This window comes from Equus asinus, chromosome 28, assembly GCF_041296235.1.
Source record: "Equus asinus isolate D_3611 breed Donkey chromosome 28, EquAss-T2T_v2, whole genome shotgun sequence".
NCBI classification, from domain to species: Eukaryota; Metazoa; Chordata; class Mammalia; order Perissodactyla; family Equidae; genus Equus; species Equus asinus.
Genome location: NC_091817.1, coordinates 33,327,020 through 33,354,932, shown reverse-complemented (window position 1 = coordinate 33,354,932; position 27,913 = coordinate 33,327,020). Strand labels below are relative to the sequence as shown.

The following is a 27,913-nucleotide window of genomic DNA, read 5'->3' as shown; positions in this document are numbered from 1 at the left end:
GGCTTTGGGGAGAAAAAAAAAAAAGAGGAAGATTGGCAACAGATGTTAGCTCAGGACCAGTCTTCCTCACCAAAAAGGTGCTTAAAAAAAAAAGAAAAAGTTTATTTCTTTAGACAGAGGGATTCTCTTGTATAATTCTATCCTAAGAAAATATGCAGAAACTCTGAAAATGATTTATATACAAAGACCCCCACAGCATCATCCTTTATCATAATATTATAGAGCACTTACTATATGCCAAGCAGAGAGAAGTACTAGACATATATTGATTCATTTACTCTTCACAACAATCTTTTCAGATAGGTACAATCAATATTCTCATTTTACAAATGAGAAAATCAAACTAACCGTTAACTAACTCCTCCAAGGTCAACAGCTGGAAAAACAGTTGGTAAAGCAAGAATCAAATCTAGTCTGGCATGGGAGGCTGTGATCTTAACCACTATGCTATACTGCCTGGAAACTACATATGTGTCCACAAACCATGTTTTCTAAAAATATTTGATGAGGGGCCGGCCCGGTGGCACAGCAGTTAATTGCGCATGTTCCACTTCGGCGGCCCAGGGTTCGCCAGTTTGGATCCTGGGTGCGGACATGGCACTGCTTGGCAAGCCACGCCGTGGTAGGAGTCCCACATAGAAAGTAGAGGAAGATGGGCACGGATGTTAGCTCAGCGCCAGTCTTCCTCAGCAAAAAAGAGAAGGATTGGTCCCAGATGTTAGCTCAGGGCTAATCTTCCTCAAAAAAAAAAAAAAAGCAGAATATAAAGTTACATGCAAAGTATGATGCCAGTTCTATAAAAGAAAAATGAAGACATGATAGAACTATTAAAAATGCTCATGTCTTGGTGGTAGATTATGGGTGATTTAAGGCTAAGTTAATTTTCTCCTTAACGAACATGTTTTATAATCAGAAAATTATTCCCTTTTCTAGAAAGCTCAATCAGGCCAGAGTTCCCCTGGCCAAACTCTATCAGATATCCAGTTGAGTACCTATCTTCTCTCCTCCCAGGGGTATCTGTGGAGGGGTTCCCTTTAACATTTGTCTTTAGCAAATTCCTTAAAGTCAGGAGGCACAGTGCACTGTGCAGTCCTTTAGTGCTGACTCCAAGGTACTCTCAGTCTCTTTTTAACACTGTGGATAAACTACATCCACTGCCAAAGCTTTTGTAAGCAGAGATATGGAAAGAACAGAGTATAATTAAGTGCCTCTGGCAGCACAGTGCTAAGGAACACAGGGAATTCTGGGCCACTTCTCAGATAAAACACCAGCTCTACAAGACTGTGTAAATTCACAGCAGTCTTCTCTCCCTTTCGTTGATTTCACATAAATCCCTCCTTACCACCTCATAAGAGAAAAAGGAAAACAAAGAAGGATCCACTGGGATCTCTCAGGCTCTGTCCGCAGAAATCCAAATATGGGGTAGAAGCCACCTTCCCTTCCCTGGCCGCAGGCAGAGCTTGTTTACAAAGTCAGTCAGTGTAAAGAAACCTGAAACAGCAATGGGAAAAAGCCATTTTGGTGTGGTGCCTGCTGCTTAGAACAGACTGCAGAGAGTGGCAGTGGCAGGAAGGAGTGGTCCTGTGGGCCTGAGGGATAATGCCCTGGGACCCTACAATCTAGAGAAGCCCATTCCTCACTGACACCTTTAAACTGGTTTAAGATTAAAAGCTGGGAAGCAAAATAACTTTTCTCTTTTTGGGCAGCAGAATAAAGGCATCAGCACTGGTGTTTTTTCCTGGGTTAAGTTACAACTAGTGATGTCGACTCCAATCAAAACACCTGACAAGACAAATATAAGACATGCAACAACCTGTCACACAGACTGGGGAAGAGAACTCAGGGACAGCCAAGAGCAGAAGGAATGTGAGGCAACAAAGGCCACAAACAGATTCAAACTTCTTCCATCCCCATCCTCTACCCTTACTTATCTCTCAAGATCAAATGACTGGTGAAATTACTTCAAAAGATCAGATGCCCCTCTTTTCTCCCCCAAAAGAAAATATGCTGTTCAAATATAAGGTACCATTAGCATTATTAAAGTAACCCACACCCCCACACATACTCCCCCACTAAGCCCCCAGACTTACATATGCAAGCAGCAGCGAGGAGACGGCAGGCCAGGTATGGGGGATCACAGGTAGGGAAGAAGGGCTGGATGATGTAGTTGGCAAAAGTGATGGCGATGATGGCCTGACTGGTGGGCTCAACGATTAGCAGGGAGGCCCACAGGCGGATGAAGGCAATGAAGCCCCCAAAGGCCTCTAGAATATAAGCATAGCTGGCCCCAGATTTGGTGATGGTGGTCCCCAGCTCCGCATAGCAAAGGGCACCCACAACAGAGAAGAGCCCACCAATGGCCCATACGACCAGCGACAACCCGTAGGAGGCAGTGTATACCAGCACACCCTTGGGTGAGACAAAGATTCCTGAGCCGATCATGTTGCCCACCACCAGGCTGACCCCATTCAGCAGAGAAATCTCCTTCTTCAGCTGCATAGTTTCTGCAGTCCCTTGAGGTAGCATGCTGACATCTTCCTCCTTGGGCTGGCTGGCTCCAGGAATGAGATGGTAGTTGGCAGTGGGGCCCTCCAGCTCGTTGGTTTCCATGGCGAATGGTTCCTTCACACCTGTGTTTACTGTGGTCTGGCAAAGAATATAAGAACGTCAGTCTAGGGAAAGAGCTGGTGAGGCTCTGGTTTAGACCTGCAAGGTAGGCAGATTTCCCTGCCCACCTCTTATGTAGGGACAGCATGCATCACACACAGATCTAAGTACAATGAGCCTGTCTCAGTTCTCACCACAGGACACAGAGAAATGAAGGTAGGCAGACCTCCACTGCTGCCAAGAAAGACACCATGAGAGCTCAGGCATGACATGATGGCAACTTCCAACAAGAGGTACCTGGCTTGACGCCCAGAGTAGGCTGGCATTAGGTGTAGGTTTTGCTGAGGTGTAGGTTTTGCTCTGTTCTTACCAGCTTAAAACCTGCCAACCTGTTCTGCAGAGGGACCAGAGTCCCAGCACTAGGTTCACAGCCCTACCCAGTCTGATAGGCCTCTCACTGTCTATACCCACTCACCTCCACCCAAACATAAACAGGGTCTTCTTCAGTGTCCCGCTACATGTGGAGAAATCTGTAGCCACTCTCAGACAGGCAAAGAAAATAAGCATGTGGTGGGAAGGGCTAGGAAGATGCTAAGCCCAGGGCATATTGTTGTTGCAGAGACTGGCCTTCATGAAAATACACACCCTTGTGTCACTGTGTCCACAATACTACCTTACTTCCTACATTGCTGCTTGCCCATTCAACACCTTTGTTTTTCCAAAGAGCCCAGAAAAGAGGGATAACATAATAAGACCAGACGGAAAAGGAACATCCAGAGGGCACTCTAACCTGGGGCTTATCTGCTCTTGGCTTATTTGCTTCCCTTCTCAGAATGCCCCTTTCTACCATCTGGAGTTGTAAAGAGATTCTCTCAGAATAGGACCCAAGAGTCTTGACACTCAATCAAAGCTACAAGGCTTCTCTTATCCACAGATCTGGAATTAGAAGGCATCCTGTAAGGAGATGGTGCACGCACGCACGTGCGCGCGCACACAGACACACAACTACTACTACTATTACTACTACTACGACCTTTCATTCAGAGCTGGGCCAGTCCAGAAACCTCAAGGAACCTACCAGTGAAGGACCCAGAATGCGTCAGAAGAAGACAAGCACCTTCCTGACCCTACATTCAGCATGGCCTTCTCCCTCCCTCAAGTCCTATGCCCAAGGAATCAGGAATTCAGATGCCCAATTCCCACCTCATCTTCTGGAGAAAGAAATCTGGTTAGCCATTTGATTCCCACCCAGGAGTCAGTTCTTTAAGGTCACGGAGACAACTTCCATGGCCAAAAGTGGGATCAGTACATCATCTTCCCAGAAGTCTCTCATCTACTCAACAAAAACGGATGTACTGGAACCTTGCCTCCTGGAGATAAGAGCAAGGGAACCAGAGCTACTCAAGAATGAGTAATTTTCAGGGAAAACTCCAACCTCCACAGGCTCCACCCAAAATTCCTGCCTTACTTGTCCCAGTCCCTTTCCAGAGTCTGGACCTAAGCCCAAGTGAAAAAGCTCCTCTGGGGCACTAATAAGCCTTCTGTCACTCCCACAGGAGTTCAGCCAGCCTACCTCTGCTTAGATGAGGCCTGGCTTTAAGGTGGCACCACCTTTCCTTTCACTCCCGGAACCAAGCCATGAAGGTTTCCCTATGCAGGCACATGGGAACATATTTCTTTTCACATGTCTGCCAGGTGAGCCCCGACATCCATGAAAACAAAACTAGGAAACAGCTAAGAAGCTCATATTCTCACATAAGAGTCAGGTGCAGAGACCCCTAGGTTGCCCTTTTCCACCCAACTCAACAGAGGCAAGCAGAGAAACTTGGCCCGAGGGACGCTCCAGCTTTTCCTATTCCATCAGACTCTAGCTAGCGGGGAAGGGGGACTGGGGCTACGAGGTGTTCTTTTTGGATTTCTGACACCAGATGTGTGGGTTTTCTACACATCAAGCAATTTTGCAACACCAGCTGGGTGTCCTACAATTTAATCAGTTCTGACACTATCTTCCTGGAGATAGTATCAGATCCCACAGGTTAAGGGCTCAGTCCTATAAAAACTGTGCGCTCCCCCCACCCACCCCCTTTAGATGCCAACTGCAAGTCCAGGATGTTCCTGTGCTTCTGATCAACTGGCTATAAATCGAAGGTTCCCACTACCCCCTCCTTGGGTTCAATTAATTTGTTAGAGCAGCTCACAGAACTCAGGAAAACAGTTTACTTACTAGATTATCAGTTCATTACAAAGGATATAACTCAGGAACAGCCAGATGGAAGAGATGCATAGGGAAACGTATAGGGAAGGGGAGATAAGCTTCTCTGCCTTCTCTAGGCACATTCTCCTAGCACCTCCACGTGTTCACCAACCTGGAAGCTATCCAAGCCTCATTCTTTTGGATTTTTATGGAGGCTTCACTACAAAGGCAAAACTGATTAAATCATTGGCCGCTGGTGATTTGTTCAACCTCTAGCCCCCTCCCTTCCCAAGAGGTCGAGACTGGACTGAAAGTTCCAACCCCCTAATCACAGGGTTGGTTCCCCTAGCAACCAGCCCCCATCCTTAGAGGATCTAGATGCTTTCCAAAAATCACCTCATTAACGTAAACTCAGATGTGTTGAAAGGGGCTTATTATATAAATAATAAATAACAAAAGACATCCATTTCATCTTTATTTCTCTGAAACTATTTCAGGAACTGGGAACAAAAGTAAATATTATAACAAAAAAATGCCCCATGGCTATTATACGGGAAATTACGGGAGCTGTGTACCAGAAACAGTGGACAAAAATCAAATATATATTTAATCACACTATCACAGGGAGGGAAAGAGAGGTAAGCTCATTTCACTGGAAAATAAAATCTAGTATAAAATGGAATTTCCTTGACTTATAACTTCCATTTAGGAAGGAGAAAGCTAGGAAAAGTATCACTCCTACTGCAATGACAAGAAAAAGCCAGATAATTTACAAAACTTTTTTTTTTTTTTTTTACAAAACATAACTTTTCTTTCTTTCTTTTTTTTTTTGGTGAGGAAGATTGGCCCTGAGCTAACATCTGTTGCCAATCTTTTGACTTGAGGAAGACTGTTGCTGCACTAATATCTGTGCCAGTCTTCCTCTAATTTGTATGGGGGATGCTGCCACAGCGTGGTTTGAGAGTGGTGCTATGTCCGCCCCGGCATCTGAACCTGAAAACCCTGGACCGCCAAAGCAAGAGCACGTGAACTTAACCACTATACCACTGGGTCAGCCCCCCACAGCCCCCCATAACTTTTCTTGAAGCCGTCAGGGAGCTGAGGTTACAGAGCAACCACCTGGACTGAAATGTAAGGAAAAATAGGCACCTCCACGGAGAGATGTAAGCTCTGGCTCATCTGTGGCAGAAGAACAATGGGACCACCATAGAGGCAGGTAAGAAGAATTCAGGTACAATTTTTTTTGTTTTTTTGTTTTGTTTTGTTTGTTGTTTTTTTTTGTTTTGTTTTGAGGAAGATTAGCCCTGAGCTAGCTACTGCCAATCCTCCTCTTTTTGCTGAGGAAGACTGGCCCTGAGCTAACATCCATGTCCATCTTCCTCTACTTTATATGTGGGACACCTAACCACAGCATGGCTTTTGCCAAGTGGTGCCAGGTCCGCACCCGGGATCCAAACCGGCGAACCCCGGGCTGCCGAGAAGCAGAACATGCGAACTTAACCGCTATGCCACCAGGCTGGCCCCCAGGTAAAATTTTTAATTAATTATTAAAGGTCAAGCGTGGGTTAGCAAGGGCCATAGACACTCAGAGGTTTTTCTCCACAGACGTTGGTGGATGCTCATAAGAAATACTAGGCAGGAGACCAGGGAAAGCCTCTTAGTAGTGCTAGCCTAGAGAATGAAAGCAGTCAAAGGAATGCAGCCACTGCTCTGGGAAAAAATACAAAGGTCCACCTGATCCAGCCTCTAAAGAATAAAAGTCTTAAACCCCTGGGAAATGGGTGGCAAACTCTGTCATTCCCAAGGCAGCTGGGGCAGGGTAAAAGAAAAAAGAAACAGGGGCCGGGCCGGTGGAGCAGTGGTCAAGTGCGCACATTCTACTTTGGTGGCTCGGGGTTCGCAGGTTCAGATTCTGGGTGCAGACATGGCACCACTCATCAAGCCATGCTGTGGTAGGCGACCCACATAAAAAGTAGAGGAAAATGGGCATGGATGCTAGCTCAGGGCCAGTCTTCCTCAGCAAAAAGAGGAGGATTGGTGGCCGATGTTAGCTCAGGGCTAATCTTCAAAAAAAAAAAAAAAAAAAAACCCCTATACCTTGGGGAGAGGCAGGAAACTCTGGTCCAGACCATTAGAAGTGTCCTACCTCTGGGAGACAGGCAGGATCACCCAGAAAGATCTACCCCGCAGCCCCCAGACCCAGGGAAACAGGGCCTGCCTAAGACTGAGGCTGAACCAAACCAACAGAGAACTCCTCTGCTCCCCACACAAGGTTAACAAGCACCCAGCAACAAGACTGTGGTAGACTGTGCATTGAGGCAAAGGGGCACAAAGAAGACCTAAAGCTGAGAGTGGAGCATAAATATTGAGAAAAACCCACCCTCCAAACCAACCCTAAGAGCAAGGAAATACAAGAGGAATTTGAAGCCACAGGTGTAACTAAGGTAACCATAGCAGCAACAAAACCCAAACCCAACTCATCTCCCAAGGGACTCAAACTCCCACACTCACAGCTCAGTACAAGAAGAGGCAGACCCATTTCCCAGAATAAATGCCAGGTACTTCAGTCTCTACTGTTTCTACATACCATGTCTGACAAAAACAAATTACAAGCACCACAAAAAAGCAAGAAAAACAACCACTACCAAGAGGGAAAGTAATCAACAGGACAAGACTTAGAGATGATCCAGATATTGGAACTATCAGACAAGGAATTTAAAAGAACTATGATTAATACATTAAAGAATCTAATGGCAAAGTTGGAAAGCATGCAGAAACAGATGTGGAATTTCAGCAGAGAGATGAAAACCATAAGAGTCAAAATATGAAAAAAATAGAACAGAGCAGCCAAGAGTTATAGGATGATATCAAATGGTTTGAGGTAAATATAAAAAATACTTTTTTTTTGCTTATTTTTAATTACTTAAGAATTGACTGCCTAGGGTCCAGCCCTGTGGCTGAGTGGTTGAAGTTCCATGCATTCTGCTTCAGTGGCCCAGGTTCACAGAATCGGATCCCAGGTATGGACCTATACCACTCACCAGCCATGCTGTGGTGGTGGCCCACATACAAAATAGAGGAAGACTATTTTGTAAATAGAGGAAGCTAACATACGTAAGCTCAGGGCAAATCTTCCCCAACAAAGAAAAAAAAAAAAAGAACTGACTGCCTAAATAAAAAATAGTAGCAACACACTGTGGATTTATACCATATATAAAAGTAAAATAGGGCCTGGCCTGGTGGTGCAACGGTTAAGTGTACACATTCGGCTTTGGCAGCCCGGGGTTCACCAGTTCAGATCCTGGGTGCGGACATGGCACTGCTTGGCAAGCCATGCTGTGGTAGGCGTCCCACATATAGAGTGGAGGAACATGGGCATAGATGTGAGCTCAGGGCCAGTCTTCCTCAGTAAAAAGAGGAGGATTGGCAGTTGTTAGCTCAGGGCTAATCTTCCTCAAAAAAAAAAAAAAAAGTAAAATATATGACAACAATAGCACAAACATAGGAAAGAAGAATTGGGAGTTATACTATTGTAAGCTTCTTATATTATGTGTGAAATAATGTAATATTATTTAAAAGTAGACTGTGATTAATTAAAAATGTATATTGTAAAACTAGGGCAACCACTAAAAAATTAAAAGAAGTTGTATATGGGGCCGGCCCTTTGGCCAAGTGGTTGAGTTCGCACGCTCTGTTTCAGCGGCACAGGGTTTCACCGGTTCGAATCCTGGGCGCAGACATGGCACCGCTCGTCCGGCCATGCTGAGGTGGCGTCCCATGTGCTACAGCTGGAAGGACCCACAACTGAAGGTATACAGCTATGTACTGGGGGGCTTTGGGGAGAAAAAGGAAAAATTAAAAAAACTTTAAAAAAAAATGTATAAATAATAAGCCAACACTGGAGATAAAACAGATCATAAAAAATACTTAATCCAAAGGCAGGCAGAAAAAGAAGCAAAGAATATATGAAACAAATAGAAAACAACTAGCAAGATGGCAGATTTTTTTTTTTTTTTTTGGAAGATTAGCCCTGAGCTAACATCTCCTGCCAACCCTCCTCCTTTTGCTGAGGAAGACTGGCCCTGAGCTAACATCCGTGCCCATCTTCCTCTACTTTATATGTGGGACGCCTACCACAGCATGGCTTGACAAGTGGTGCCATGTCCGCACCAAGGATCTGAACTGGTGAACCCCAGGCGGCCAAAGCAGAACATGCACACTTAACTGCTGCGCCACCGGGCCGGCCCCAAGATGGCAGATTTTAATCCAACCATATCAACAACATGAAATGTAAATGATCTAAACACACTAATTAAAACACATTGTCAGATTAGAGAAAAATGCAAAACCCAATATGCAGTCTACAGGAAACCCAGTTTAAATATAAAGACATAAATTAGTTGCAGGTAAAAGGATGGAAAAAATCATACAAACACTAAATTAAAAGAAAGGTGGAGTAGCTGTATCAACATCAGACAAAACAGACTTCAGAATAAGAAATACTGCTAGGGATAAATAGGACATTACAGAATGATAAAGAGGTCAATTTACCAAGAAGACAATTCTAAATGTCTATTTCCTCCAACAATATAGCTTCAAAATACATGCAAAAACTGAGAGATCTGAAAGAAACCGATAAAACCATGATTATAGTTGGGGGCTTCAACACACCTCTCTCAGTCATCAACAGAACAAGTAGACATAAAATCAGCAGGGATCTAGAAGACCTGAAAAAGGACTGTCCCAACATAGTTCTTGTCTAAGGAATTATGGGAATTCTGAGAAAAAAAATTGGCACCTGCAATAGGGCTTACCTCCACGCAGGAGATGGAAGCAGGTCAGGGGTGGGAGAGAGCCTCCCCACAGGGAAAAACACTGCTTTGGCTGGCTCCTCAAGTTTCACAACAGAATACCAACCTTCCGATCTACTCAACTGCTATCAGAGCACAGTTAGGAACAATCCCTCAGGTGCTGCCTGAGGGCTTTAGGACCAGCTCCAACCTTCTCAGCAGGGCCTTGTCACTAGACCCCGTGCTGCATACAGTCCCACTCATGGTCCTGTCACACTGAATTACCTGAAGTTTCCAGAACCTGGAGGAGTCCAGGGCTTCCAGAGCCCATCAGACAAATACACCTTTGCTCATGCTGAGCCCTCTGCCTCCAACACCCTTCTCCCACCTTTTCCTCAACATCCTCGCTACCACCTTGCTCCACATATCTCCTTGTGCCCCTAAGGCTTCTAGCACAAACTTCTGCCTCACTCTGTTGCATTTACTTACCTTCATTCTCTCTCAACTAGTCTGTGAGCTCCTTGTCTGTTTCAGCAGCACCAAGTACAAAGCCTAGCACAGGATCGGTACTCAGTCCCTGATCATTGAATAAAAATATATAAAGGACAGAAAACACACAACAAACCCTACTGAAAGTCTAACACCTTGAGCCACTTGCTCCCCAGAACACAACAACAAAACCTTAACTAAAGGGAAGTGTTCAGTCAGAGAAGCCAGTCTGAGACAGTGGTTCCCATCATTTTCTATCACAGTACTTGTTCTTCAGGTTAACAGGTGAGAAAGGAAAAAAAAAATTACAAAAAGCTGCTATGACTACAACAATGGTTTTTAATTCATTTGCATTTAATTAGTCACAACAGTATCTACATACATTCTCAAAAAAGCAGCCCATAACTGTGTGAAATATATTGTTTATCTTGTCCCCACAGAGTAGATTTGCAGACCTTCTGCAACAATGGGATAAAAATCACTGATTCAAGGAGTTCATGATTAAGCCACTATCTCTAGCTAGACAGCCTGATATTTGGGGGTGGAACAAAATTCTACCAGATCACTCTCTCTGAATTGACCATCCTTTTGCCTTCAATTTTTATCCAACTGATAAGAGAAATTGGTGTGTGAAGATCACACACAGTACAGTCTCTCGGTCTCTCTTTCTCTAACACGCACAATCTCTCTAAAATCACTATTGAAGACAATTGCCATTAAATCATTCAATGCACCTTATAAGTTCCTGTCTTGAAAAGCCAGCATAAAGTCCTGCTTGTAAGGACACAGTGCAGCTTTCTAACAGGTTTTCATCCTATTTCGAAGCTCCTGAGCAGAAGATAAAGAAATCCACCAGGCCACTAAAATTTCCTCATGAAAATTTAACCATGAAACTATTACATGCATTTTTCAGAAAAAAAAAAAGGCTCTTTCAAAGTTTAATTACAAAGAATATTTTACAAGCTGGATTTAAAAATTCTTTTAGAATTGATGACTATGGGGAAAAAAATGCTGTCGAGAAACACACCAAAATCTTAACTGCAGTGAAAAGACACAGGACTTTTTATACTTCTCTGAGTTTTATAAATTTTCCACAATGAGTATGCATTAATTTTTTAATGCTTAAACTTAAAAATATATATATTTATTGTACTTCTATCAAATAACAAAAATTATGTGACTCTTTATGTTTGTCTTTTTTACCAGGAAGCTCAAGATCAAATTCATCTCCCAATCAAAGTGACTAGATACCCTCACTTCTCAACAGTATTTGATATCTAGTCCTTTCCATGGCTTTCGTTGCCTATTTCTTTTTAACAATCTCACTGCAAGTATCTTTAATTACAAACCACCACAATTACTCTTTAGAAAGAGATACAATGTAATAAGTATATAATTTATTTATATAATAAATTACAGTGCTAAATAATTGTTAATTATGTGTGAGCCATTCTCTTTACCAGTATCACGTTCATATCATATACAAATAACTAAAACTCTTTACAAATCACAAAGATCCAAGAAAGCTAATAGAGAACAGAGCAATAATATTCACCTGTAAGGAAATAAACAAACATCACATTTTCTTAAGCCACCTCATCATAAATGGTCAGGTACTGAGAAGAAAATGAACTCTCCACAGCAAGGCCTAATTCCACTTATCTGTCTTGACCATTTAATCTCTGCAATAAAGAGTAAGACACAACTTATCAAAAAAGGAACCTAAGAAGCAGCAGGGCGATATTTCCCCTTGTAAAAATCTAAGCTTTACATGCCCAGCAGGAACAGCACTCAATTACTGATAAGTTCCCTCTCACTCAACAGCGGAATGTAACTGAAGCAAACGTGTCAGAGAACCAGCCCAGTCATCTCAAATCATGCATGTGTAGACAGCTGCCCTTCCCTGAATCTCAGGTCCCATGAGCACCGTTTGCGTCACTTTTGTAGAAATATATCCACAACCTGGAGACTACAGCAGACAGCACAGAGGTCAGGAAATTTCCTGTACCAAGAACTGCCAGGGAGATCAGCCATATAACTCGTATTTACTCTTGATCTGCAATAAAAATACGTCCACAGCCAGACAGGGAAGGAGGAAGATAGGAGAAAAATCAGGCTTGTGGTTTTCTACATATGTATCAGGAAAGGAAAATCAAATATAAGAACTTGAACAGTCTGAGACCAAAGTCGGAAAGCAAAAGCCACTAGTACACAATGGGACCTCAGCAATGTAGGGAGCCTGGACTGTTTCCTATACAGCCTCACAGCAAGCAAACAAAGCTGAAAATGATTTCAGAAAGCACTCACAGGCTTTCAAAAGTCTGCTCCTCCCAGATCTTCAAACCAGGGAGCAGCTCTCAGAGATTAGCATCGGAGAACTGAGCATTCTGCTACCACGGTGCTAGATTTGCTGGCAGTGCTTTTTTCCCCCCCATCAAGGGCAGAGACCAAATTCTTTTTAACTGTGTCACCAAGCACATAACCCACTGCACACAAGAGGTACTCAAAAACATCTGTTAAATTAAATATTGATTCCTATTTGTACTGACCATTACACAACCTGGTGCCTAGACTGTTTGCTTAGAGCTTAGTGAAGAATTCTCAGAATGTTTCACAAATATCACCTTCCATGTATGACATGAGATGATCAAACAAGATGACAGGATGTGGAGACACCAAAAAGAGCCATAAAAAGAGGAGCGCACCATTCTCTAGCTCCAAAGGCCAGCACTCCCAAGCCCCAACACGAGCCCATCATCAGCATCCCCAAGAAGCTCTGTTCTTGCGGTCACGTCCTCCAAGTCTCGCCCCCTCAGCCCTTCCTCACTTTCAGAGTCTCTTACACACAGCACAGCTTCTCGTTCTTACCTTCAGAGACTCACACTTGCATATCTCAAACAGTCCCTCTCACACATTCAGTGTCACACTTAGGGCCACTCTCACACAGTCTCCCTCACACTCAGAATCTCCCTCTCAGTCTTTCTCACACTCTCAGTCTCTCTCACACATGGACTCACCCTCACACCCGAGGTCTCTCACATACACACAGAGTCTCCCTCACACTAACAGCACCACCTTCACACTCAGGGTCTTACACACTCACAGACTCACCCTCAGAATCAGGGTTTCACCCACATGCAGCCTCCTTCTAGTCCAGGATGTCTGTTTCTCTGTCCCTCTCTCTCTCACACACACATACTCAAACAGAGTCTCCCTTACAAGGTTTCTCCCATACTCTCAGCGTCATCTCACACCCGGTCTTGCACACTCACAGTCACCCTCAGACTCGGAGTCTCTCTCTCACACACGGAGTCTTTCTCCCACGCTCAGTCTTACACTCAAGGTCTCCCACACTCCTGGAGTCACCCTCACGCTCAAGGTCCCTCTTACACGCCAGCGTCACCCTCCGGCACGCTCTCACTCGCAGCGGCTCTCACGTGCCCCCGCCCACCCTGCTCCGCGTTTCCGGTCCCGCATCCCGCACGCGGCGGCGGCGGCGGCGCCGAGAGGCCGGCCCCACAGGGTGCGGGCCCGGCTGGCCCCGGCCCGGCTACCCCGGCGCGCCCGCCAGCGGCCCGTTACCTCACGGTGGCCAGTCGCCGCCAGGATGCTCTGTCGCACTGCCGCCCCTGCCTCGCGGCTGCTCAAGCCCCGCCCCCGCCACGTCACCCGCCGCCGGATCGCGACAGCGCGCCGCGTCGGGACAGGGCGCCCGGCTCCGCGCGGGGCTGACGGGCGGCGGCGCTTCCGGGCCCCAGGGGCCGCCGCGGCCTCAGGGATCCGGCGGGCTGCGCTCCGGCGCCCGAGATGCGGTCCCAGCGTCTGTGGGCCACGCCAGGGCCCAGCTACCCCCGCTGACTGGATGGCTGCTCCTCAACCTGCACAGAGGCACTCCGGGCCTCCGAGGGACACAATATGGGGACGCTCCCGCGGAGCGGCCCCCACGCCCCGTTCCTATATGGCCCTTGGCCTAGGCCCCGCACCCAGGGGGACCCCATACAGCTCACACAAGGAGCCCTAAATAGACTCCATACCCCGTTCACAGCCAGCCCTCTGCCTAAGGACGCTAGAAAGACTCAAGACTTGTGCTCCCACAGCTCAGACTATCAAACATCCATTAAAGCCCCCAGAGACACATGGACACTGTCAGGCTTCCATAGCCAACGCCAGGCCTCCCTGAGCCACAGGCTTGAGGACATTTTTCCATCTTCCTCCTGCCTGACCCTGTTAACACCCCTCTTGGGAGAGCTGCATCCTCCTGTCCCCTTCCTCTCCCTCTGGTTGCTCCTCCTCCATCTCCTTCTAGGGCTCCTTTTCCTCTGGTACCTCTGGGGCTCTGTCTAGGGCCTCCTGACCTCATGGGTAACTGAGCCCTTCCCCTTAGCTTCCTGTCCACACCTCAAGCCAAGCCTCTCCCCTGGACCATGGAGTCATTTCCCCCAGACACATGTTCACAACTGCACCTCCTCTTGGTCCATACTGATCACATCCAAACCCCTGCTCCTTGCCTCACTACTGACCCAGCCAGAGAGGGGCAGCACCCTAGACCTTTCTTCCTCTCGCCCACCAGGCCCTACATCTCATGGTTTTCTCCTCCTCAGCCATAACAGCTTCCCAATCCCTATCCTGCTCCCTCTAACCCACCCCCACAAGCTGGGGGGTGCTCCTAAAATACAAATTGAAATGATTTCGTCTCTCCTGTGCCTAAATACTCTTCCAATCCTCCTCTCTATAGACCTGAGATGATGAGCCTTGAAGAGCCCTCACTGGTGCTGCCCTCCTGTGCTCAGACTTGGAATACTTTCCCTAAGTGTAAATGAGAGTATGTTATTTGGAGTCATTAGAATCTGACTCTTTGCCCCCTGGATCAGTTCCTCAGGCCTCCCTGGTCAGGCAGAGGAAGGGCTCTGGACACTTGTGTCACCCAATGGCAGCTAGACCACCTGTCCTTACGACAGCTGCATATCCAACCTGCCAGCTCGCAGACCTCTGGCTTTGCTGTGATAGCAGCCCACCAGCTGAAAGCCCACTATGTACCAAGCACTGAATGGGATGTTCTCCAGCACCATTAATGTTCCTCAGAACCACTCTGCATGGTACATTTATTCGTCCGCCTTCTTCACATGAGGCTCAGGGAGTTCTGGAGACTCCCCAGGCTACATGACTGGAGCTGGTAGAATTCAGATTTGAGCCCGTCTGCTCGTCCTGAAGCCTGCTCTGACTCCATGACCTCTCCCTGCAGTTGTGAAACTGAGGGTGGCAGTGGTGGGGCTGAAATGGATCAGAGGTGAGTGGGTGGTTGCAAGGTTACCACAAGGGGTGGCATGGGTGTGTGAGTGTTAGGACAGAGCTGGGAGTCAGACTGGGCAGGGCCTAGGGGTGAGGGTTTTTGCTCCCTCTCATGTTATCACCCTTTTACCAAGGCCAGTGATACGGCTGGACCTGTGTATCCCTAGGCATCCTCTCTCTGCGACCCTCTCTGGGCCACCCCTTCTTCCAGGTTTGGCCAGTTAACTGGTGAGGTGAGAGGGTTCAGAGTGCCCTCTAGTGGCCCAAGGTGTATGGAAGCCTGAAGCCCAGGCTGGCCCAGCTCTGTGGAGGAGGTAGGAACGGGGCTCCTATCACCTATACTGGCCCCTGGCTCTGGGCTCTGCACCACAGAACTCAGGCCTGGACCCCATCCCTATGCATGTGTCCCTGTCTTAGACTCTTTCTGTTTCTCTGGATTTATCCATCTCCATTTGGTCCTCAGTCTCTCGGCCCCTGCCTCTGCCCATTTTGGTCTCTGTCCATATCAGTCTCAGCCTAGTCTCTCTTCCTCCCTCAGTCTCACTCTGTCCCTAAAGAGGCACAGATGGTGAGCAGATGAGCTGAAGAACAAAGTAGAAGGGTGGCGTCCTAAAAAAGAACTCTAGGTTCAAAGGATTCTGAGACCTGCAAGTTGAGAAAGGACAGAAGGCTGGGAAAGGGAGTCCAGCCAGGGTGACCTGCAGGATTGTCTTTGGCCCCTAGCTCTGGGGTGGCACGTGGGGCCTGCTGACCAGGCAGGAACAGGGGGAGCCGCATTCCAATGGGAATGTTTCAGGTCATGATTCTTAGTCCCAGGAGGGGAACTAGATTCCAGGAGAGGGGTCAGGAGGATGAAGCCCAAAGAGGTGCACAGGGGCAAAGCTTTGGTGCTGAGAGAACCCATCAAGCCTTCAGGAAAGGTCTAGCCCCTGATTACTTGCCTCTCTAGCCCCCTCACCCCTCCACTACCTTCCTCCTCTCATGCTCAGAGCAGAGAGCCTAGACCAGGGCACTTTATAGCATCCAGAATACTTTTATTGCCAGAATCGAGGTACAGCCTGCTCAGAGCCCCACGTGGGGCTCACTACTCAACAACAAAGGGAGACACAGATGCTGGGTATGTACGCAACAGAGAAACGTCAGCTCCACAGAAACCTTGTGGGAGAGCAGCACAGTTAGCCTGACTCTGGCTTTGGAACCCCACCCTAGAGGCCACACCCAAGTCATGGCCTATAGCTATTGCCTACTTGGAGACCACTGCTACCAAGGCAGATCGAGATTCCCTAAGCTTGTTATCCATGCAGCACCTCTGGGGCAGACAGAAAACCCTCAAGGGGCCCCAAGGCACCTGGCTCTCAGGGGCCCACTCAAGTTTCTGGGATAGTCCCTGCAGAATAAACACCACTGAGCTGCCTGGTGGGGGTAGGTGCTGGAGAGGGTAGGCAGGAGCCCTGCCTCCTCTCAGCCCTGTACCCCATTTGGGTGCTAGAGGGACCCTAGGGCAGGGTCACAATGTGATGGTGGGGTTAGCAAGAGGGCAGCTCAGGGCAGCTCTGAGTGGCCTTGGCTGCTTCCTTGTGTTCTTTTTCTTCATGAGTACCTAAAAGGCCATGGCACTGGGCCCTGCTCTCATCCTTGAGCCACAGTCCCAGGGCAAAGGGAGCCACCATCAATACTGTAGCCAACAGCCCAACCAAGGGGGACAGGGCTCCTGGGACACAGCCCCCAGAACTGGGGGGCTATCTGATGCCCAATCCTGAGCTAGGCTGCTCTTAGAGGTGAGGGAGGTAGGAGTGAATGCTCTAGGGCCTGGGAACCATGAAGAACAACCTACCCCTGCCTGCAGGGGGAACCAGGCTGCCCCCAGGAAGCCACAGTCAGGCTGTTGAGCAGCTAGGCCACAGGGAAGCCAGCAGCTCCAACCACCCTGGCCAGTAGCAGGTCCACCTGTGGTCAGTGTGTGGGAAGGGTCACCCCAGGGTCCAGGAGCCCAACCCTGGGACCTTTGTGGGTAGGGTTACAGCTCAGTAATATCCCTCGCAGGAAGGCTGAGGGGACAGGGCCTGGTGGGCGAGTGTGAAAAGGCCACAGGGGTAGGAGGAACACATGGCCCCAGAGTTGGGGATTGGGGCCAGGTGCCAGACAACCACCCATGAAGCCAGTCCTGAGGTCACAACAATTCCACCATCAGCAGCATTCTTTCCATCAAGAGTTCCTCAAGTGAGTCCAGACTATTTCTTCCTTCCTCATTCCCTCAGAGGAAGAAGAAACAACACTTCCCATGGCAGACATTTCACAACCCAAGACCCAGTCACAAACTGCTAAACACATGGGCCATGGCAGTCCCAGAGGCCAAGAGAAGCAACTGTGGCTGAGCCATCCCACAGTCCTGCCTGGCACAGGAATCAGGGCCCAAGGAGCACACGTTTCAGGTAGGCCAGAGTAGTGGCATTGGCCAGCATCTCAATGTGCTCACTGCCCGGAAGCTCCTGCAATGACACTTGGTGCTCCTGGTGGCTGCGCCAGGTCCGGCATTGCAGGGCACTCTGCAAGTTCACAGTGCCATCACCATCGCCAAAGAAGATTTTAGGGTCGTGGTCTGGAAAGTTCTCGTAGGAGAAGGAGTCTGGTGTGGGGACACCAGTACCATAGAGGCAGTGCAGCTGCACACCAGGCGGCAGTGTGGCTTCAACCAGCCCCTCTGTATCCTGTCGCATGAGCCAGCCGTCTTCAAAGCCAATGTCCTGGAAGAACCGGTGATAGTCCCGCAACGTGTAGTTGGTGGTGGGTGTGCGCACAAAGACCTTCTCAGATGACCAGGTATAGTTGTAGGGCAGGAGCCAGCTGGTAGAGACAGCAGACCGCTGCTGCTCCCGGATCTTCAGGGTACCAATGACCGGGATCCGGTTGTTGTCTCCTGCAGGGAGAGGGCTCCGGCCAGGTCAGTCTGTGCTCAGGAATGCAAGCTGGCTGGGCATCAAGTTCACCACTAGGCCCCCTGCTGGACCCCAACCAGTGGCTCAGTCAGCACTCCAGCATCTCTACACTGTTATCATCATTAGAACTCCCATGCCTTCATTGGCTTTTATTGTTTCCCTTTAGTTTTGTTATATCTGGGAAGCACTCAACCAAGATTTCTTTCTTTCCTTTTGCATTTCGTCCCCAAGGATTTAGGCAGCACACACCCACAGGGTGATTTATTGTGTAAACAGTACCCTCCTTGGAGGGAGCTCTTATCACTGGGTCTGTAGGCACTGATCTTGTTGAAGGTGAATCAGCAGGTTGGCAGCCCAGAGACATATTCTTCTTTCTTTTATTACATTGAGCTATGTAAACATTTTTCTTTTCCTAGGCTCAGACCTGCAGCCAGCCAGCCCTGGTATCATCCCACCCACCTGCCTGTCACTGACCTGGGCAGCCAGGCCTGCAGGAGACAGGAAAGGAGGGAAGGCTACAGACAGAGTGGCAGTCCTTCTCGCACCGGAATGCCAACAACACAAACATACCCACCAGCCAGTGAGACCCCTGGGAACAGGGGCCTCTGACCTGTTCAGGAGCCATGGCCACTCATCACTCTACCTCTCTAACTGACCACAGGACCACAGCTCTGCCAGGTGAGACCTGGCTCTAGGACCCATGATGAATGGGAAGCCACTAGCTAGGGGTCCATGGACTACCCCTCCTACCCCATCCCTGATCCCGGACTGCCAGGCCTGACAGAACACTTTCCCAGCATCTGAGGCAAAGCTCTAAGGGAACTCACAGGGAAGCTCTCAAAGGGCTGGGACCTGAACTTCACCATGGCTCCCTGACTCAAACTCAGGTGGTGCCCACATCTGTCGATTCAGGTCCAGGCTGGACAGAGTAGGTGGCTGTGATAAGTCCTCACTACCTCACTGCCCAGCCAATCCAGGGTCACTACTAGGAGAGGCACTGGGCCTGACCTGTTCACAACGATCAGTTAGCCAACAAGTAGGTCAGGCAGTGCTGGTGACTTGAGGAAGAAAACTCATCAGATACTTGGCACAGTCCTGGCTCATGGCTCCTAAAGTGAGGGCCCATGGAGCTCACACTCAGTCCTAGCAGAGGCAGGGAAGCCCTACAGCTGCTGCTAGCAGGTTCTGACAGGTGTGAAAAGGGAGGTAGATTAGGGAGGAATGGGGAACAAGGTGGTTTTCCCAACTTCTAAGCAAGCAGGCCCAGACAAACTGCACCTGCTTCCTCCCTGTGTTGCACACAGAGGCTCCCCGCTGCCACAGATGGAGGCGTAACTCATAAACAGGAAACTGTAGTCCCACCTTCCTTTTCTGGGGCAAAGGTGGGGATGAAGAAGTAAGGATGTGGGCAAGAGAGAGGGAGAAGGCTCCCCCAAAGAACTTTGGGCCAAACAAGTTAGGCCAGCCAGGCCTGAGCACCGTGCTTCTGTGTGCACAAGCAAGTACCTGTACGACCAACAGTTATGCCACTCCATGACATGCTGTAAGTAACGTACACAGACAACAAGGGTCATCCACTAGAGAGATGAAATTAAGAGTAGTGTTAGATTCTCTTTTGGAAAAAGAGATCTTTGGAAAAGAATACCACTCTGGAGAAATAAGGGTTCAGACCCAAGAGAAGAGACATGAAAGACATTGTACAGGGAAAGACAGGGTGCCATCCCCAATACCAACCCCCCATCCTGGACCAGGCAGGGTCTTACCTGAGGCCAGGACACGCAGGGTCTTGGCCACGCCCCCCCAGGGTGCACCGAGTGCCACGAAGGCATGGATATACTTGTCCTTCCAGGCCTGTGGCTGCCGCTGCAGAAAGTAGAGCATGTACATGTTGCCCATACTGTGGGCAACCAGCACCACGGGGCCCCCATACTGCTGGTGCATCTTCTCGATCATCTTCCGGAGGGCCAGGAAGTAGGGCCCATTTTCATCTGCAGATCAGAGCCAGGTGAGGGTCAGGGAGGAAGGGTCCTGGGGCCTGAACTGCTGACCATTTCTCAGGCCAGATCCAAGACTAGGGGGGTGGGGAGAGTGCTAAAACCCAAGTGGGAGTGGTCTGGTTTCCCCTCAGTTTCCATGAAGGTAGGAAACAAAGGGGCTCTTTTTCCCCTCCTCAGCCTCGTTATCTCTCCCCAGGGCTCAGGGCCCTAGAAATCCTGGGGTGAGGCATGGGGAAAGACAGGACACATTGACCAACGGTGGTAGCTATAAGCCCTGGGCTAGACACCAGAGGCCCAGGGATAGAGGAGAGCCCAGGGCAGTGGTGGCTGTGACCTCCTTGTCCCTATCTCCCAAGACTTTAGGGAGGAAACGAGGGTGACCACTTACTTGGGGCTCGGCGCCAGTCGTAGGGGGCCCCCCGGACGTCCTTATCCCGTGTGTAGCCCCAGCTCACCAGGCTCTCCACCATGGTGTGGAAATAGGAACCTGTAGACAGAAATGCATAGGATTAGAGAGGGTACAGTCAGTGCCAGCCACCTTTACCAAACCTGCCAAGGAGACTGTGACATCTACTGCTGGGAAACCCCTGAAGGAATGCTACAGGGCTCTGTGCCGACACTGATCAGAGACAGTTCACAGGCTACCCCTTCAAACTGACAGCGTTCCTCCCACTCTAGGAGTCCAGCAGAACCTCCAACCCCATTCCCTGGAGGGATGAGGAAGGGCTACATACCCACACTGCTTTTGCTGGGGTCCAGGAACTCCAGTGAGAAGGTGTTCCCAAAGCCAGGGACACGCACATCCACACCATCGGGAAATTGGGTGGCTCGGGATGTTCTGTTGTAGACCAGCCTGTCAGGAGGGGATACTGAGCTGGTGATCCAGAGGTGACTCTGAACTTGGTGTGTCCTAATACTGCCCTGTGTCCTGAGCCATACTCCCTTCCCATCCTTAGGTTTGGTCAGATGTATACGGAGACCAAAAAGTAACAAAGCAAGTTTATAAAGCACATATCAGAGTAACCACATCCAAATGAGGACCCCTAACAAGCCTCACTCCAAAGACAAACCCCAGGACCTGAGACAATATTCCCTTCTCCTTAATGTCACTCACCCCAGAATACAGGTCTTAGATTTGGTTGGGAGAGGGAAGCGCCAGGCCTGGCTCTGCCATGAACATTGCACTTGACCCAAAAAAGCAGGCAGGCTAACCTCACAGACTCCCATCGCCCCATCTCCACAGACCCAACTCCTGCCACCCGCCATAACACATCACAGGGCAAAGGAGATGGTGAGTGCAGCACACAACAGAACTGGATAGAGAGACTCCCACCTCAGGGCCCTGCTGTGTGGGTGGAAAGGCAAGGACTGGAGAAATGATGGAGACAGGAAGAAAGCTCAGGTATCTGCTGTGTGGGTGGAAAGGCAAGGACTGGAGAAATGATGGAGACAGGAAGAAAGCTTTATGCCAGGCCAGGAACTCTGCTTTGGCCTCCCCTGATACCAAGGAGACAAATGTGCTTGAGAAAACACAGGCTAGACCACGCTAGACCTGCAGTCCCTGGTGATCCTGAGTCCCATACCCCTTTAAAGATCAGCCACGGAAAGCAGACAGAATTCCCAACATTGGCCCAAATAATAGGCACTGGGGGCCCACCCTCTCCAGGGCAGTCTGTAGATTATCCCAGTGACCACTCAGCAAAGTGCAGAAAATTGTTCTGGAAAGTCAGTACAGCTCTGTGCTGGATGAAAGTCTAAACGGGTCAGAGGACCAATGAAGGTAGACAAGCCCCTCTCAGTATCAGCTCGCACCTCCAATTGGCAGTACCTAAGACCACGTCTCTGGTACAAAAATAGACATGCAGATCAACAGCCCAGAAATAACCCTGCTCACACACAGAAGAGGAAAGAGTCAACAAAGCAGGCATCATAAACAACAGGGAAGGGCAGGGTGCCTGAGAGACAGCTAGTGTGTCTCCAAGAAAATTTAATTTGTGAGACTCCATTCAGCTCAAACATTTATTGAGCACCAGTTGTGTTCCTGGTTCTGCTGCTCTAAAAATAATAGAGACACAGTCCTTGCCTTCAGGAAGCTCAGTCTGGGAGGAAACCTTAGCTCAGCGCCACACTATACAATTCTGGGTTCAAGTCCTGATCTTGCCACTTATTGGCTGAGTGACCCTAGGCAAGTTTGTAACCTCTTTGAGCTTCCATATTTCCTTTTGTAAAACAGGTTTGAAAATAGCACCTGTTTTATAGGGTCGCTGTAAGACTAAATAAAAGAAAGTATGTAAACTGTATAGTGCCTACACTCAGTAAGAAGTAATTCTCATTACATTATTATCAGGGAAACATCCTTGGAAATAAGTTTGGCACATGATGAGAGTTAGAGGAAAGAGGCATGTGGCCTAGGGGAAGGAGAGGTTAACAGCTCTGGGGAGTGGCAGAGGAGACTTCACAGAGGGACTAGGCTCAGGTTTTAAAGGGTATACGGGAGGGAATTCATCAGGCAAAGGGTATAGAGGTAGACTCCAGGCTGAAAGAACACCAGGTGCAAAGGCATGGAGACAGGGCACATCCCAGGAAGAATAAGCAGCTGGAGGGGGAGGTGTGGCCAAATCAGAGGCAGGGGAAGGGGTGGGGGCCATACTGAGGCTTTGAATAGGGCCTGGAGCATAGAAACCACATGCAGGGCATGAGGCACAAGGCCTGAATTAGAGAGAACAGGGACAAGAGCAGCAAGAAAGGGAAGAAAGTTCTGTCTGGGAGAGTGCAAAAGTGGCACCAACTAGACTGAGGAAAAGGGACGGGAGAGAGGTCAGTGACCTCAGGGTCTCCTGAGGTGGGGACGAGATGGAAATAGGCTCTGGGGCCTCTTTAGGCTAGGTCGGCGAGCGGCACCCCATCTGTGCCCCAGCCCCCACCTGATATTGTCAATCCAGCAGTCAATGATGACAGGCAGCAGCAGTTCGAGGTTCAGCCAGAGTGTGAAGTACTTGTCCGTCCTCTTGGAGCAGAGGTAGTGCACAACTGTTGGCTTGTCCAGCTTTGCCTCCAGCTGGTTGCCCAAATCACCAGGCACTGTAGGGGCACACAGAGCATACGTGAGGTCCTGGGCCTGGCAGACTGGAGACCCTCGAGGCTTGAACCTAAAGGCCTTCTACCCATCGCTGTCCCAGGACATGGAATAGGCAGGGGTTGTTCACTCTGAGGGAAGGAGTGGGAAATATAATAGAGCATTGGGCCACTTAACCAGCCGAAATTGAATCCAGAGAAGGCACTGCAGGACAGGTTTGTGGAGTGGGGCAATGAACAGAAACAAAGTTAAGAGAAGCTCATACTGGCACCTGCTGGCCTATCAATGTCCCAAGGCCTTGCTAAAGGCCAGAGCCCAGTAAAATTTCAGAAGAAAGGTCATCTGGAGGGCCTTAGCCTCCTGGCACCTGGACCTTGTGTCAGAGATGGCTACCCTGAAACAACACACAATTCCAGCCACAGCCCAGTGGGAGTGGGTGTGACCCGGCCCCCAGGACAACTTCTCTGTACTGGAGCCAGCCTATCCAGCATACGCAGAGCCCTGGGGCCCTGTGACACTCAAACCCATCCCCATTGCTTCACTACCCAACATTCAAGGCCCTTCACTGTCTATTTACTCCAAGTGACCTTTCAAGCCTCACCTGCTCCCACATGCCATGCTCCCGACAACTTCCAAACACATCCCCATTTAGGATCCATGATCACTGAGTGAACAACCAGTGCCTAGCTCTCCTGGGCATCCACTGGGCTCCAAGTGTGAACCCAGTCCTTCAGAGGGCATGCCCTTCCTGTGCACCATCCCATAGTGTCCTCAGGGTGGCCACGGGAGGCAAGTACAGCACCTGCCTTCACCTCCCTTTAAGATGTGGGTGCAGAAGTGGGGAGTCCTCAACAGGAACAGCCTCTGGATGACATGCTTGCGGACTGGGCAGCGCAGTGCAGAGACCTTGGTCAGTGTCTCTATCAAAGAGGAAATGGCTGAAAGAGGAAGTCACCAGATCTGCTTTGCCTGCATGCCCTTCACCCGGGCCAGGCTGTATGGCCTCTAAAATAGCAGTGGTCACTTCCTGAGCCCCTTTGTGCCTAGAACTAGGACAAGAGCCATCCATGCGCCTTTTGTCTCAAATAACACTGGAGAGAACATCCTTATTATACCCCCTCTACAGATGAGACTGAGGTTGGGAGAGGTAGAAATAGCTTGCTACAGTCTCTTCCCCCTGCCCAGGGTCGTCTTCTGTATCACTTCTCTGGCCTTTGCTTCCCCTACCACTAATCAGGGTCCCACTCATAGAGGCTGGTCACCCTTGAATGCTGGTCCTCTGATGGTCAGGGTCAGGTCCCTGCTGTGTGCCCAGGAACAGTCCACTATAGGGTTTCCCAGGATTAATGCCAACAGCCTCACTCTCTGAAAAGCTGCGCAGGTTAGGATTCCAGTCATTCCCTGACTCTGGGTGGGGCCTGAGGCTCCTTTCCTGTGACCTAGGATAACCAAGAACTGAATGAACTGATGAGTGCAGTTAGCACCAACCCAGGCAATAAGGCTGCATGCTGGCCAGAGACCACAAACTTTCCAATGCCACACCCTTCATATTCAGAACTCCTTAGGCCCACCCATATCCTGCGGGCTCCCAGGATGAAGTCCAGATGACCCAACCAGTCACGAGCCCTGCACAATCCACTCCAGCCCCAACTCCACTCCAGACAGCCTGGACTGCTTACCTCCCTCCCTTTGACATGTAGTTCCCTCTGCCTAGAACTTTCTCCTGGCCTCAGCTTGAGCTGCATACTCCAGGAAGCCTTTCCTGACTGGGTCAGTGGTTCTCTGTGTGTGCCCAGCACAGACCTCATTTCTGTCCTTTAGGTTCCCAGGATGAAGTCCAGATGACCCAACCAGTCACGAGCCCTGCACAATCCACTCCACCCCCCACTCCATCCCAGACAGCCTGGACTGCTTACCTCCCTCCCTCTGATATGTAGTTCCCTCTGCCTGGAACTCTCTCCTGGCCTCAGCTCGAGCTGCATACTCCAGGAAACCTTCCCTGACTGGGTCAGTAGATTCTCTGTGCTTGCCCAGCACAGACTTCATCTCTGAGGATCATCCTGCAAGCTTAGGGAAGGCAGGGCCAAGTCTCCCCAAATCTCGTGGTGAACCTGGGCCCAGTATCCCCCTGGAGCATTTCCTGGCCCAGAACTCTTGGTGGGGTACCCCCTGGGACCACACTGACTGCCAACCCTACCCTTCCGTGATCTGCATCATCCCCATTAAGATACTCCCAGCAGAAAAGACCCTTGGGGGTCATGCTGCAGCAGACTGAGTATGTAACAGATACCTCAGCATGCCTCTGCCTTCAGGAGTCCTGGCTGGCCACCAACACATTAGCTCTGGGTGGGAGTGACATCCTGAATGGCATCCAAGGCTCTCAAGACAGAGGTCTCATCCCTATCCACCACCACAAAGAAACACTGTGGCTCCTGTACAGTTGCCAGAGCCAGGGCCAAGGAGAGGGTAGGCAGGGGAGGTCACCTAGTCCCAACACAGCCTAGTCCAAGTGGGTCTGGCAGGGGTATGTTCCCTGATAATCTATTCATAGCCATTGTTCCAATTCTTACCTCTGTCTTGAGCCATCCTCAGATTCCCTTGAGCCTCCTCCCTCAGGGCCAATGCCACCCATATGGTAAGTGTGGAGACAGCCTTGGTGGCAGGCTAGGAGAACAATCCTTTCCTCAAAGAGCTTCCTTTCAGTAATGCCCTCTGAACCGTGTGGGGCTGGAAGGGTCGAGAGAGAGAGCCTCCCAGCCAAGTCCAAGTCAAGCCCTAGCTGAAGCTCCCGGGAGCCAGCTCCGAGGCCACCCTACCCCCCACCAGCCCTCAGGAGTGGAGCCAAAGGGCCTCGGTCTTTCCAGCTAAGATATGGGGATAAGGCAAGGCAAGGCAAGGCTTCGGACTGACGAGGACGGGCGGACCGATGGGCAACCTCACGGTAACCCTCCCACTCGCCCCCACAATCTACATGAGAAGGTGACAAGAGGTTGACCACACCCGCGCCCAGTATGGCGGGAGATGGCCGGACCGACCCAGATGACAAGACAGTCATACGCTTCCCCACCCCGTGCTTACAGCAGATGTAAACCTGGAAGATAGCCCCGCCCGCACCCGGTCCTGCCCGACGCACGAGCGAACCGACCCACGACAGGACGCCCGCCTCACCCAGCACCACCGGCGGGGGACGTCCGCCCGGGAGCGCCGGATCCGCGAGCAGCAGGAGCAACAGGAGGCCACCTGGGAGCAGGGCCGCGCGGTAGGGGCAGAGGCGGAGCCCCATGGCGTGCAACAGCGTCTCCAGGTCCGAGGTGCGGATTCAGCGATCCGGGCTCGCGCCTAGGCCCGGGCGGCGGCGACGCGCTTAACACCGCCGCCCGCAGCCTCCCACAGCGGCCAGGCCAATCAGGGCCCGTCTCCCACAAACGGCCTACCAATAGATACTCGCTGGCCGGAGGGACCCTCCCAGTAGAGCTTGCCGCCCCGCCCCTGCTCATCCCGAAGCCGCTCCCTCGACCGCGCCGCGCGCCGAGCTCATCGATCGATCGAAGCTCAGCCTGGTTTCCACGCTCTCAGCCGCCAACGCCAAAGACCCAGCTCGCAGCTGGTGGTGCCCAGTCCAGCCTTTGGTACCCGAAGTCCACACTGCGGCAGCCCTCGCCCCCGATTCCTGACGCCTCCCTGACCTGAGAGCTGGAATGGGCCGGGCCGAGCGGGGATTCAAGGTCCAGTGCTCGCCGCTGCTGAGCGACCCCGGTCAAAGAAAGAGGAAGAAGGGGAGAAGTGAGTCTCGAGCAGTTTTTGGGTCTTAGGGGACCAGGAGTTGACCAGGACTTTGTGCAACTCCCGCACCGGTTCTTCGCACCCTGTCCCCAGGGCACCTAGGTTCAGGCTCCCTGACCCAGGGGTCCCCTGCCATCTGCCCAAGGTTAGGGATGCGGGTGGGACGGGTAGAGACCAGGTCAGCGTGTTTCGCTTCCGAGTGAGACGTCTGTCTGCCTGTTTTAGAGGCGCGGAGTGTGGAGTCACTCCGCCAGACCAAGCAGCTTGCACGTCGTGTTGAGAGTGGTCTTGAGCCTCAACCCTGCACCACGGCCCATCGGCAAATTCTCCCACACAACTGGAGGGGTGTTGGGACCTCGCGGTACCCCCCCTTCCCCCCCCCCCCACGCAAACCTGGGGATCCAGGGAGGACACAGACTCCCTGAGCGAGGAATCGGGGGAGACCAGAGTGGTCAATGACTTCACAGCCGGCACCATGCATCACTCTGGGATAGGGGGACGAGTGTGTTTGAAGACTGGAGGTCTTGGTCCTCCATAGACCCCCTCCCGAGGAAGCGAAACACGCTGACCTGGCCTCTACCCAGTCAACACCCTAGTCATCCCCAGCTGGTCCCAAGACCTGTATCCTGCCCCTTCTTTCCTTCTTTCCTCTTGGTCAGTGGCTGACCCTTTCCAGCCTCTCTGAATGCTCCTCAATGAATCTACTCACCATCTTGGTCTGCCTCTCCTGTGTTCTAACAGTGAAACACATT

General features: G+C 50.2%; 2 protein-coding genes across 15 annotated transcripts in view; both read right to left on the bottom strand.

The window, feature by feature from the left end:
• The window catches only part of SLC7A6 (solute carrier family 7 member 6), a 38,614-nt gene extending 24,191 nt beyond the window's left edge, over positions 1 to 14,423 (bottom strand). The window contains exons 1-3 of one of the 10 annotated variants that reach the window (XM_070500783.1): positions 13,663 to 13,726; positions 11,636 to 11,762; positions 2,091 to 2,646 (exon numbers count right to left, since the gene is read on the bottom strand). In XM_070500783.1, coding sequence (XP_070356884.1) covers positions 2,091 to 2,610 — 520 coding nt within the window. In that variant the 5' untranslated portion in view covers positions 2,611 to 2,646; positions 11,636 to 11,762; positions 13,663 to 13,726. Of the gene's footprint in view, positions 1 to 2,090; positions 2,647 to 10,080; positions 10,102 to 11,635; positions 11,763 to 12,785; positions 13,509 to 13,531; positions 13,557 to 13,662; positions 14,010 to 14,303 lie in introns of those variants that run through there. The other 9 variants (XM_070500782.1, XM_070500781.1, XM_044761182.2 and 6 more) reach the window with 9 other exon arrangements.
• A 1,955-nt stretch (positions 14,424 to 16,378) lies between these two features.
• PLA2G15 (phospholipase A2 group XV) lies at positions 16,379 to 26,863 on the bottom strand. Of its 5 annotated transcripts, none has more exons than XM_070500795.1 (7): positions 25,949 to 26,729; positions 25,295 to 25,445; positions 23,227 to 23,383; positions 21,037 to 21,155; positions 20,691 to 20,789; positions 20,069 to 20,293; positions 16,380 to 18,286 (listed from the first exon to the last, which is right to left on the bottom strand). In XM_070500795.1, the coding sequence occupies exons 2-7, from the start codon at positions 25,422 to 25,424 to the stop codon at positions 17,775 to 17,777; spliced, it is 1,242 nt and encodes a 413-aa protein (XP_070356896.1). In that variant the 5' UTR covers positions 25,425 to 25,445; positions 25,949 to 26,729; the 3' UTR covers positions 16,380 to 17,774. The 5 variants fall into 5 exon arrangements, with proteins under 5 accessions (XP_014683116.1, XP_070356896.1, XP_014683115.2 ...); XM_014827629.3 differs by lacking the exon at positions 25,949 to 26,729 and adding an exon at positions 24,641 to 24,817 and having other exon boundaries at positions 25,295 to 25,571; XM_014827630.3 differs by lacking the exon at positions 25,295 to 25,445 and having other exon boundaries at positions 16,379 to 18,286; positions 26,547 to 26,863.
• Positions 26,864 to 27,913: the final 1,050 nt, after the last annotated feature.

Bases quoted from the DNA above. Each gene is read 5' to 3' on its own strand.
- PLA2G15 (XM_014827629.3), bottom strand. From the start codon at position 25,424: ATGAAGTCTGTGCTGGGCAAGCACAGAGAATCTACTGACCCAGTCAGG. The intron at 24,818-25,294 runs GTAAGCAGTCCA...TGGTTATCCTAG, and splicing joins TACATATCAGAGGGAGGGAG to GTCACAGGAAAGGAGCCTCA. The intron at 18,287-20,068 runs GTAAGACCCTGC...CTCTCCCTGCAG, and splicing joins CCTGCGTGTCCTGGCCTCAG to GAGACAACAACCGGATCCCG.